The sequence below is a fragment of the Halichoerus grypus genome, chromosome 1 (genome assembly GCF_964656455.1).
Source record: "Halichoerus grypus chromosome 1, mHalGry1.hap1.1, whole genome shotgun sequence".
NCBI classification, from domain to species: domain Eukaryota; kingdom Metazoa; phylum Chordata; class Mammalia; order Carnivora; family Phocidae; genus Halichoerus; species Halichoerus grypus.
The window spans coordinates 4,397,152-4,409,347 of NC_135712.1; the positions used below are offsets into that span (position 1 = coordinate 4,397,152).

General features: G+C 56.4%; 1 protein-coding gene across 1 annotated transcript in view; it reads left to right on the plus strand.

Moving 5' to 3' along the window:
* The first annotated feature begins 5,242 nt into the window (after positions 1-5,242).
* TMPRSS2 (transmembrane serine protease 2) overlaps positions 5,243-12,196 on the plus strand; it is a 32,319-nt gene continuing 25,365 nt past the window's right edge. Inside the window, exon 1 of the mRNA XM_078062518.1 lies at positions 5,243-5,374. Within this exon, the coding sequence (XP_077918644.1) occupies positions 5,243-5,374 (132 nt within the window). The remainder of the gene's footprint in view (positions 5,375-12,196) is intronic.

Here is a 12,196-nt window from a genome sequence, read left to right on the forward strand (position 1 = left end):
GCACGTTGAGAGAGTAACCCTCAGAAGAGGGCTGGATATAGAGACACAAGCCACCTGGTATGAATGTGGACATCAGGGGTTTGGTGGAACAATGGTGTCATTCCTAGACAGCTCCAAGCCACTACACAGAAATAAGTGACTTGCCAGGAGGACACAGTCTGACCTATGTGCTGCACCTGGTCCTGGAATGTCTTCTACTTGGGACGACCTGGACACCCGTGAAGTATGAGAGATGGGTGGGTCCTGGCATATTTGGGACGGTCCCCTTTGTGGATCTAAGCATGGGAGCCCAAGGACAGTGTGGGAGGGAAGAATTTACTAGGAAAGTCCAGCTCCCAGGCCAAAGAGGCATGTGATTTGGAATGAATTGGGTTTTCGTCTTCCACTTTATTGGAGAGCAATCCAGGTTGCTTTGTGTTTTGCAAACAGCACTGGAAAGAGCTTCTGAAGGACAGGGAAAAGAAGGGCCTTTTGGACTAAGGTTTATCTCACCCTCTTTCCTCTCCCCCGTCCCTTGCCTGCGGTGCGTGGGAAGGCCTCTCGCCATTCCTGGGGGCGTCGGGACGGTGGGAGGGGGACTTGGAAGCTGAAGGCAAAGAAAGCCTGGCCCAGGCAGGCTGGAGGGTCCTCGGCGCACAGCCCTGTGTCCTCGGCGCTGGTGCCTGGGCCAGGGGTCCTCAGGGGCTGGCTCTCGGGTCCAGGAGCTCAGGGGGAGCAGCAGCTCCTGGGGCTCACGCGGGGACCCAATCTCCCCAGAATTCCCTTCCTTAATCCCAATTCGAAGCGCTCACAACAGGAGCGGTCCAGGGGACGAGGGGAGGGAGACACGCTCCTACCGGCCCTACACTGCCCGGGGGGTGGGGAACGAAGCCGGGAGCTTCAAGGGGTCCCCCCAGCCGGCCTGAGTCAGGAGCGCTTCTCGGGCTTTCCCTGGGGGAAACTCCTCCTCCCGTCGCCCCCGCCCGGACCCGCCCCGCGCGGGGCCGCCGCACCGGCCAGTCCCCTCCCCCCGCCGGAGGTGACCCGGGACCGCGTTTAGGGGTGTCGCCCTGGGCACTCGGACACCGCCTCCCGGGATTAAAGCGAGAGCCGGGGAGTGTCGGGGAGTTGGGCGCCGGGCAGAGGAAGACGAGCTCCGCAGGAGGCGGAGGAGGTGGAGGAAGAGGAGGAAGGGCAAGGGGCGGAGAGCGCCGGGCCCCGGAGCCCGGCAGGTAAGCCGCGCGCGCTGCCGGTTCTCCGTGCCGAGTCTGGGGTGCAGGTCCCGGGCGCGAAAGGAAGGATCTGGGCGCCGGGGGACAACCCAAGCGCCCCCCGCGCTGGGTGGCGGCGGCTGGACGTGAGGCCGGGTGTGAGCAGCGCGAGCGCAGCAGGTGCGTCCTCCCGCCGGCGGGACCCTCCGGGCCGGGCCGGGCAAAGGGCCCTCGGTGGGGCTGGAGGGTGTGGCCGCCTGGGACCCCGTGGTGCGCCGCTCGGAGGCTCCCGGGCCACTGCGTTGGCTTCGCGCGGCCCGGGCACGTTGCTCCGAGTCCCTGGCTCATTGGTCGGAGCAGAGGGTGCCTCGGGGTCGGCCCCCTCGGCCAGAGTCGGCTCCTGGACCACCTGCCTCCTGCGGCCCGGGGCTGGGGAGCAGGGGAGCCTTTTCTTTTGGGGGACAAGGAGGACAGAGAGTTGTCTATCCCTTTCTTTGTTTCGGGAAAATCTCTGCGGCCCCGGACTGTTACCTGAACTCCTCCTGCTTCTTGGTTCCCTCCCGAGGTGGGGAGAAACTGGAAACTCGCTGAGATTCCGGGAGCGATAGGGCGGGCGCGGCGGGGAAAGGCTCCCCGAGGGCCCCCGGGCGAGGCGCGAAGCTCGGGGGTCCCGGGGAGGGGCTGTCGGCAGCCCGGACCCCGGCGGCGGCGACCAGAGCCAGGCCGCCTGGGCACCGGGGGTCCGCAGGAGCCCGCCGGGGAGGAGCGGTCCTGGCCCCGGGCGCGTGCTCCCTGCCGGGGACCAGGCGGGCCCCTGGGCGCTTCCGTGCGCCGCCCGCGGTCCAGCGGGACCCTGGAGTGTGGCCGCGCGGCGGAGCGCACCAGCCTGGCAGCGGACGTCCTGCCCGCCGCCCCACGGGCCCTGCGGGAGAATTGCCTTACGGCCCCGAAGTTCGGGCGTCCCCGCCTCAGAGGGCACTTGGGTGCCCGGGGCACAGCGTGGTGGCCCAGAATTGCGAAGCCCGAATCCTTTTTCCAGCGCACAGGCGGCGGGCCTGGTCACGAGGAATCTAGTGGCTCGCGACCCGAGGTCCACCTGGTGGTCAGGCGTCACCCCGGGCTCCGCTCTGACAGCGCACTCCTCGATTCCAACTGGTGCAGTGGTCCTGGGACTAGGATGGGGGTGCCCAGGGGGCACGCTGGTCTTGGGTCGTGGAGCTGGCAGCTGCAGAGGGTCACCCGAATCATGGAAAATTACAAAGGCTGCCAAGCCGAGATCAAGGTGTTTAGGAAACCCGAAGTGAGCGGAGGCTTGTTGACTTAGCCTAGGAGGTCGGGGAAGGTTTTCCAGGAAGTGAGGCTGGCACCAGTCTCCCCTGAAGCCGGGGGGCCGCTAGGAATGTGGGCAGAGATGACCCAGGCCCGGGAACCTGGGGGCACAGGCACCCACGGAACCCAGGCTCCCAGGCTGCCCCTGCTGCGCCAGGTGAGGGGAGCCTGGTGGGCCCGGTGAACGGGAGCCGCTTCGTTTTCCCAGCTTTTGCAGAGCTGAGGCTTTCCTCCCTGCCCCCAGCGCAGCAGACCTTAATGGGAGGTTGGGGTTATCTGGAAAGGCAGGGCACCACCACCACCAAGCAAGCAAAGGCTAAGCTCCCTAGTTGGGGGAGTCCCCTCAGTGGGGGGCTTGTGCCTGGAGGTCCGTCATTCAACACCTTCCTCTCTGTTTTTGTTTTGCTTTTTGTTTTTAAATATCAGCGGGTGGGCAGCATGGGCCTTTGCTCTTGGCCTGGACAAGTCCAGCAAGCAACTTTCCTCTTCAGCATCCCCAAGGTCACCCTTCTCCGGCCGAGTCTGTGCTGCTGCTGGAGCCCTGGACAGGGCTCGGAGCTCGGGCCTCGCACCCTGGGCTGCTCACCGGGACTGTAGGAGAAAATGTGGCCACGTCGGTATTATAATAACAGCAAACATGGATGAGGCACTTTCTTCCTGTCAGGCGTCATTCCAAACTCTTTATAACATCCTTCACTTCACTGTGAGTTAACTGAGGCAGAGAGGCAAGATGCTTGCCCGAGGTCTGTAACCCGTGGGGAGCCACGGGGCTGAAGCCTGGCCATCTGGCTCTGCGGGGCTCTGGCCGGTCCTGGGACTGCCTTTTCCAGGAGAGTGGAATGTCACAGGTAGCAGTGTGGAAGGCCAGGGTAGTTGAGAATGGGGCCCAAGGATTCCTCAGGCAGCAGGGGCTTGCTGGCGGCCGGGCTGGCTCCCCCTGCCCACAGCCCCACCTGGGCTCTGTGCGGAACCTTCCAGAGTGACCAGGGCAGGAGTGTCTGGGACTCCTCGGTGGGGCAGTGCAGAGGGCTGAGCTCCCTGGCTAATGGGGCGATGAGGAACACGACTCGGGTCGAAATGTCCGGTAGACAGTGCAGCCCAGACACATGCAGGCCTCCCAGGAAGTGAACACCAGGAGTCCAGGCTGGTGGCCCTCACTCTTTCCCACCCACACCCTGTGGCAGGAGTCCCGGGAGAGCTCTGTGGTCATATGGGGTCACTGCCCCGGTTCCAGTCGCGGCATCAGACGGACAGGGGATCTCAGTTCTCTATTTTTCTAAGCCCTCCAGAAAAATCTCAGGTTTGGGGGGTCCGGAGTCAAGTCCAAGCCTTGGTAATGGGAGGAGGAAATGGAAAGGAAATTGACTGGGTCCATTTAGTGGCCCCTCAGTTTTGGTTACTTAAGGATTAGAAGCTGGCCTGCTGGTGAGGAGGGTGAAGGGGGGTCTGGAGAGGCACTAAGGCTCTGCACGCTTTCCCACCTCTGCTTACTCCCACTGCTCAGGATCTCCTGGGGTCATCCCGCTTCCCACAACTGCTGAGCCTTTCCTGCTTTTCCTTGCCCCCCTTTCCAGGGCAGCTGCAGGGACCCCCTGACGTTGGGTCTGCCCCAGGACATGTTGGTGGCCCCTGGGGATGGGGTGTAAGGGCATCATGTGAGTCCCATCCTGGCTTGGTACTGGGGACCCTAAAGGCCATCTCAGGGAACCCTGGCTTGCAAGCCTCCAGGAGTAGTGGGCCTGGCTGTGGAGGAGGGGGACTCGTACGCTCTGTGCCGTTGACCATCGTGGCCCCAGCTGCATGTGGAATCCTGGGGAGTCGCAAAGGGCTTGGCTGATCAAACAGGCAGTTTCGGGGGACAACCTAGAGGCAAAGCTTGAGGTCAGGAAGGAGAAGAGCCAGCCTAGGACTTGGTCTGTCCTGGCCACTGGACAGTGGTCGGGAGCAGAGGACCCAGGGCATGTGGAAATGTCACGGTCAGCCTTAGAGGCATCGAGGAAGAAGGCAGACACTGATTTTCTGGTGGGGATGTGGGCAGTTACTTGGATTGTGAACAGGGAAGAGGGAAGGTGGCTCAAAGACACACTTGTAGGGGCACCTGGGTGGCTCAGTTGGTGAAACTGTCTGTCTTGGGCTCAAGTCATGATCTCAGGGTCCTGGGATTGAGTCCTGTGTTGGCTCCCTGCTCAGCGGGGAACCTGCTTCTCCCTCTCCCTCTCCCTCTGCCCCCCACCCCCACTCCTGCTCTCTCTGATGCACGCGCGCTCTCTCTCTCTCTCTCAAATCAATGAATAAGATCAAAAAAAAGGAAAAACAGGTTTGTAGAGGTGAGTGCAGGGGAGGAGGATAGGGCTTGCTCTGGGTGAAAACTCCAGGCATTTTGTCAGTGTGGATGGCGCTCAGCTGTGAGGCATCACCGGGGTGTGTGTGCAGGGGGCCGAGGGTGCAGAAATAGGATAAGAAAGCACAGAATGGGGGCACCTGGGTGGCTCAGTCATTAAGCGTCTGCCTTCGGCTCAGGTCATGATCCCAGGGTCCTGGGATCGAGCCCCGCATCGGGCTCCCTGCTCGGCGGGAAGCCTGCTTCTCCCTCTCCCACTCCCCCTGCTTGTGTTCCCTCTCTCACTGTGTCTCTCTCTGTCAAATAAATAAATAAACTCTTTAAAAAAAATTTAAAAAAAAAAGCACAGAATGTTTAAAGGGCACCTGCCTTGGCAGACACCATGGCTGAAGTCTGGAAGTTCGTGGAGGTTCATGGAAGCGCAGAACTGACAGAAGGATCACGTGGATCCTTCAAGTGGAACCGGGAAGAGGCTGCGGCAACAAGCGGACGCTCGACAGAGAAATACCTTCAAGTGAGAGCTGAACTGGAAAATGAAACAGCCCAGGCTTCATGTGGCATGAGACTCAGCGCCAGCATCCCGCACGGCCCCTGCTCCCCAAGGGGCCTTCCTGGTGGGACACCACGCGGACCTCATTTCAACCCTTGATCAGAACTCAGGGGATGCGGAGCCTGTGTTTTCTAGGGATGTCGGGCTTGGGGTTCCTTCTGCGAGTGTCTGACCACGGGCAATATAAGATCATCCTGCCTAATCCCCCAGCCAAAGCTCAGTTCTGTTCTAGAACATGCTTGGATAAAATACTTGTGGATAGCCCGCCTTCCATATTGGATCAAACATTTCTCAGTTTGAAGAACTCTTCTTTCGAAGGCAACTCGTCGATATTTTTTTGTTAAAGATTTTATTTATTGGGGCGCCTGGGTGGCTCAGTCGTTAGGCGTCTGATTTTTTTTTTTTTTTTTAAGATTTTATTTATTTATTTGAGAGAGAGAATGAGACAGAGAGAGAGAGAACATGAGAGGGGGGAGGATCAGAGGGAGAAGCAGACTCCCTGCTGAGCAGGGAGTCCGATGCGGGACTCGATCCCGAGACTCCAGGATCATGACCTGAGCCGAAGGCAGTCGCTTAACCAACTGAGCCACCCAGGCGCCGCTAGGCGTCTGATTTTATTTATTTGACAGAGACATGGCAAGAGAGGGAACAGGGGAATGGGAGAGGGAGAAGCAGACTTCCCGCTACGCAGGGAGCCCGAGGTGGGGCTCGATCCCAGGACCCTGGGATCAAGACCCGAGCTGAAGGCAGGCGCTTAATGACTGAGCCACCCAGGCGCCCCCAACTCGTCGATATTTAAACCTGCATTGTTGGAAATGTGGTTTTCCCGGGTTGAGTTAAACCTGCCTTTCTGATATTGCTGACCATTTGGATCCTGCTTGCTTTTGTCCTTTGGATTTGCACAGAATAACTGAATCTATTTTGCACATAACCGTCCCTTCCATACTAGCAGGTAAACCTTAGTTGCCGTCATGATGTTATTATTGTGTGCCCATCATGTGTGTTGGTGCTAGAAACAGACACACTCGGTCCTTGAAACAACCCTGTTTATTGATTATCTCATTGCACAGATGGGCTTGGACGAGGTCTAGAACCCTTGGCCGTGGCCTTTGCACAGCCTCGGTTCTCCTCCCTCCCGGAGGGACCTGGGCTCCTCTCCAGCCAGCCTGTCACATTAGGTATGCAGTCAGTGCTGTTCACCTGCCTCTGTGGTGAGGTCTGAGGTCACCCACGTCCTCACCTTGGAGGCTGGTTTTGTCCAGGTGTGGACTTCCCAGCCTGCTCGCTCTCTATCGAATTCCATCGTACTCATTTGGCCTCTGGAACTCGGAAAATATCGGAACACTTTCTTGTCTGCTACAGAGCTTAGCTTGAAAGAAAGCAAGCAAGAAAAAAGGACCCGACCCAATTCCTGCCCTAAAAAGTTTGCAGTCACACCGGGACAATGAGGCATTCATAGAAAAAGAAACGTGGAAGACGCAGGCAGAGCTTCTCCTGAGATTCTGTCTCTGCCTCTGTCTCTGTCTGTCTCTGTCTCATTCCCGTGTGAATCACTGTGCGGACCTTTCGTCCGTCCACCTTAACTGTTACTTAAACCCACCACTGGCCCATAACCAGCATCGAACTGGGCTTTGAATCTGCGACAGGACGCGGCAGCGTCTTTTTGGATGATGTCATTTTATGCGGTGGTTGAGACATTAGGGGCTCTGAGCGACCATTTGTTTATTGGATAGGGAGTGTCTATTGGCCTTGCTTGCTTTGGAGTTTGAAGGAGGGGAACGGGGGTCAAGGACGGTGGGGCCTCGTCATCCTGCCACACCTCATCCCCGGGTCTTAAAGGCGCCCGGTGGGGTTCCACAGCAGCAGATGCTTGAAAGGTGGTGTGCGGTGAGCTCAGCGGGGCCTGCATTATAAGGAAGACCCCAGGGGGCCCCCTGGATGGGAGTTCGAATCTATGCGATTGGCCTCATTTGCACTGATTTGCTGGCTTTCAAAATACGTCTCCAGGAAATGCTTTCTGAGATCCCCAAAGAAAAGACCTTTGTGGTTGGAAAGGGCTTCGTCACGCCGTGGGCAGGCAGGACGGCACCGCACGGCCCTGGCACGGTCCTGCTGAGCCGCGGCCCGGCAGGTGCTCGGGGATGACTCAGCTCTCTGAAAAGAGCCCGGAGTGACCGAAACCGCCGGGTTGTGTTGTGTTGTGCTGTGTTGTGTGACTCAAGTGGGCCACTCTGTCCGTGTTGGCACGGGAGCCGGCCGAGGACAAGGAAGGACGAGGAACTTTGTCACATATTTGCTCTTTTGTCACTTGCAGGAAAAATGCGTTGTTATGGCTGCCTTTCCGGAATCAAGGACAATCATCTGTGTCCTCAAAGTGACAGGAGAGCATTTGAGAGACCGTGTCGTCTCTCACTCCCTCGGCTGTCTTGTTCTGTTCAAAACCCAGGGGCAGAGATGCATGTCACTGCGGGGATGCCTGTGGTTTGTGTCTGTGTGTTTTGCTTGGTTTTGTGTGTTTTTTGGGCGCACAACGTTATTTATGTAAATGCCTGTTTTGAACATGAACAGACCCCGTGTGGCTCCTGGTCCTGTCGGACGACGGTGGCTTGCAGATCCAGTTCCAGAGGGAGGCACTTGTCCTTCCTTGCTCTTCAGCCAGAGAAATTACAGGCTGAGCACCACTCCTGTCTCCTGTTCCAAAGTCCGCGGGGGCCCATCTGGGCGCACTCGGTGTTTCTGGCTCAGGTTTTGCGGGCCGTGGGAACTCTGGACGAGATAGGATTATCCTGTGATTACTTAGGGGTCCTGTGGCTTTTACTGGACCGTTCGTGGCCGCGGCCGCCTGCGCTCCTTCCTCCCCTGGCTTCCTGGTCTCTCGCTGTTAGGGATCACGAATGGATAGGAAGCGTGGATTTCGAGGCCTGACTGATCGTTCCTTTCAGAGGGCTCTTAAACTGGGAACGCCGCCAGGGGGATCAAATTCTCATTTCCTGAAACTGCACCCAAGCCTAGAACTGGTGAGATAGCTCAGAGGCCTGAGAATGTTCAGGCAGGACGCTTCGGAAAGTAACCCCAGGGATGTGCTGCGATTTTCTGCCCCGTGTGGACCAGCGTGGAGTGGGGGTACTGTCTTGATGTATCTAAGGAGCAGACATAGGACAGGTTTATTAGTAGGTGAGGATCACACCATTTAAAGGATTACATGGTGATCCTCCCACCTGTATATTGGACAGTGTACTTTCCTTGTACCCAGAAAGGTGTTGACCTTTTATTTAAATTAAAAAAAATCTCAGAGCTGGGGCGCCTGGGTGGCTCAGTCGTTAAGTGTCTGCCTTCAGCTCAGGTCATGATCCCGGGGTCCTGGGATCGAGCCCCACCTCGGGCTCCCTGCTCCTTGGGAAGCCTGCTTCTCCCTCTCCCACTCCCCCTGCTTGTGTTCCCTCTCTCTCAGTGTCTCTCTCTGTCAAATAAATGAATAAAATATTTTAAAAAATCTCAAAGCTATTAATAGGAACTCATTCTTGTATTTTCTTTCTTTCTTTCTTTTTTTTTTTTATTAAGGAGGCTTCAAAGCCCAGCATAGACCCTGATACGGGGCTTGAACTCACGACCCTGAGACCAAGACCTGAAATGAGATTGAAAGTCGGGAGCTCAACCGACTGAGCCACCCAGGCGCCCCCTCATTCTTGTATTTTAGCTTTACGTGAAAAGTAAATAAATGACCTGGTGCATTTTTATTGTGACGAATTCATTGGAGGCTTCCCAAGACTAAAAAGCCATACTTGCATTTTTATTTATAGCAAGTTGATGGTTTTTTTGGTGGGTTTTTGTTTGTTTTTAGTTTAACGAGTCCACTAATAATTGTGCTTTGGGGATAGAAGGCAGTAAGTGGGCTGGGGCTGGTTCTATTGCATTTAGCTCCACCGGCTTTTCAGAGCTAGTGGACTTGGGACTTTGGGAGAAACACCAGAGGAAATCTGCAAACCTGCAAATGCCGCATATTGGGCGCCTCCCCCTTGCCCGCTGGAAGCAACATCTATCAGTTTTATAATCACTTTTTTCTTTTAAGATTTTTATTTATTTATTTGACAGAGAGACAGCGAGAGAGGGAACACAAGCAGGGGGAGTGGGAGAGGGAGAAGCAGACTCCCCGCGGAGCAGGGAGCCCGATGTGGGGCTCGATCCCAGGACCCTGGGATCATGACCTGAGCCGAAGGCAGACGCTTAACGACTGAGCCACCCAGGCGCCGCCCCTATAATCACTTTTATTTGACAAAAACAGAGGCAGCACTTACCATATGCCAGGCACTGAGCGCTACCTTGGTACCAGCTCATTTCACACCCCAACAGCCCTGCAGTGGGTGCTACTCTTAATCTGCTTTTGCAGATGAGACCACTGAGGCACGGGAACGTTAGCTGACGTGCCCCAGGCCACAGGTCCCAGAGGTCATGGGCTTAGCCACCGCCCTGCCTGCTGCCGTTTGGGCAGCTACTGTGTGCTGGGGCGTTTCCAGGTGGTGTGAAGCCCAGAGCTTTCTCATCGGGAACGTGGCCTTGCGGATGCAGGATCTGGAAGGCTATTTCTCGAAGTATTCTTTGGTCGTTCCAAGACAGCAGGGAGGGGCGGAGAGAAGCCCTTCACGTGCGCTCAGGAGGGAAAGAGTGATGCCAGAATGGAGGCATTCCGTGCTGATGGTTTTTCTAGAAATTACTATTAACTGTTCACAAACATCTGCAAACAACAGAGTTTACTGCAAACCCTAGAAACTGTCGAAATTAGTTCTGAAATGTTTTCTTTTCTGGATTTGGGGTAGTATGTGAAGAAATGGGTGCGTGTGGATGTGTTTTATGGAATTTTTTCCCCAGGTGTTTATTAAGAAGTGGGAGATTGCATATGGCTTATTTAGAAAGTCAGGTGTGGCCTCCATCTGGTACTAAGTTCTGGGCCACCTGCTCCACAGCGGGTGCCCACCCCTTCCTCCCCGTGGACTGTCTGCAGGAGCGAGCCAGGGGGCATTTCAGGGCCTGCTGTGGCTCACTGGACCCCCTCCTTAAGTCCTCACCCGAATGGGACCGTGCCCACCTCCACATCCATTTCTGTCCCAGATTCAGGGAGGTGCAGGCAAAGGCCTGATGACGCGGCCAGGGAGTGGCAGTGCCGTGAGTTGACCCCCAGTCTTTGCCCCCCCAACCTCCCCTGAACGTGAGGGTCAGTGAGTCACCTTTGTGTGCTTCCAGTCCCTGCGACCTCCGTAGCCAGAGGCAGCCTGGGGGACGTCTCGGCCGCGAGAGCCGTGGTACCTACAACCAGCCCCGGAGCTAAGGCAGGTGAGCACCAAGCTCCTTGCACGTGCGTTGTGTGGGGAAGAGGTGGGCAAGGTGAAGGCCAAGGTGAATGGGAAAACTGCCCTTTGTTCCGGAGAGAGCTAACTCTCCTCTAGTCTTCTAGTTCTTTCTCCACGTGTCTCCTAAAAACGAACTGGTATCGAAATAACACAGTCTTATCGTTCTTTCTTCTAGGTCATCTTAAACGTCCCAAATCTTTGCCATTACCTGATGCTGCTGATAAAATCAGGATGGCTTTAAACTCAGTAAGTGGTTAATTATTACCTTCCCAGACTTTTCTTTGTTTCCTTATCCCCGCTGTGATTTTCCAAAGTGTGTGCTGGGCGGCATTTTAAGCCCTGGCTGCAGGGACAGCGAGTGCTCTGTGGATGCTGGTCACGGCGCTCTCTCAGGTAGGGTGCGTGGGAGCGGGTTAGGGTGCAGACACACACACCACAGCTGCGCCCGTGGAGAGCGCCCCAAAGCTGTCGGGTGGGTGTAAGGTATGTGCACTGCTCAAACCTGGGCCTCTTCTCTTCTGCCCTGCGGGTGAGTTTCAGGGTGAGCAGTCAGGACAGCCGGGGCAGAAGGGTGCTGGGAGGGAGTAAGTCCCAGGGGAGAACAGGTGTGTGGGGCATCCCCGGCCGGCAGACCCCTGCGCAGCCCGGTGTCCTGATAAACTGGGGGAGGCCGTGATGGAATGTAGCATTGGGCTGACTGTCCCTCTCCCTGGATGCTCCCCAGCCCCGCAACAACTGGAGACAAATGCACTATCTTTGTTCCCCATTATATCTCACGGGTTCATCTTATCCCTGCGAATGGGGGCATGCGATACAGAGTTGTGGTCAGTAACCAATATTTTCCATATCTTGTATCTGGAAAAGAGCCCTTTTGTTTTTCCTTCTTTAGCAGTTGCTGGTTTTTAATTTTCACTGGTTCCATTTTAAATTGCATATCCCCTGCACAGGGCTTCGCCGGGACAGACCGCCCTGCCTGCCACAACCTTTCCTGGGTGGGACAGCATGTTCTTAGATGCTTCCGATAGAGACCAAACCCATGTGCTCTTTTTTTTTGGCCTTTGGTGCCCCATTTAGATTAGAGATTACACTTGTTTCCCTTTCTGTCCACTGCTCTGGTTCAGAGTTACAATCTTTGCACTTCTGAAGGAGAGCATCGGTGAGTTATTAAGCAGAGGTTAACTCTGGCCGCCGGCACTTGGCTCATTCCAGTATAATCTCGCTTCCCTGGAGGCCCCCCCTTTAAAATGCTAAGCATTGCGTTGCCTCGGCTCAGAATACCGGTCCTGTCCTGAGACCACGGTCAACAAGAAGCAGGAGGAGAAATGAATGAATGAGTGGGAAGAAGTTTGAGGGGCCCTCAGATAGGAGGGCAAATGTGGCCTCCCCGCATGGCCCCGCCAGTGGGTGATTGGGGAGGGCGGAAGCAGGGGACACGCAGGCT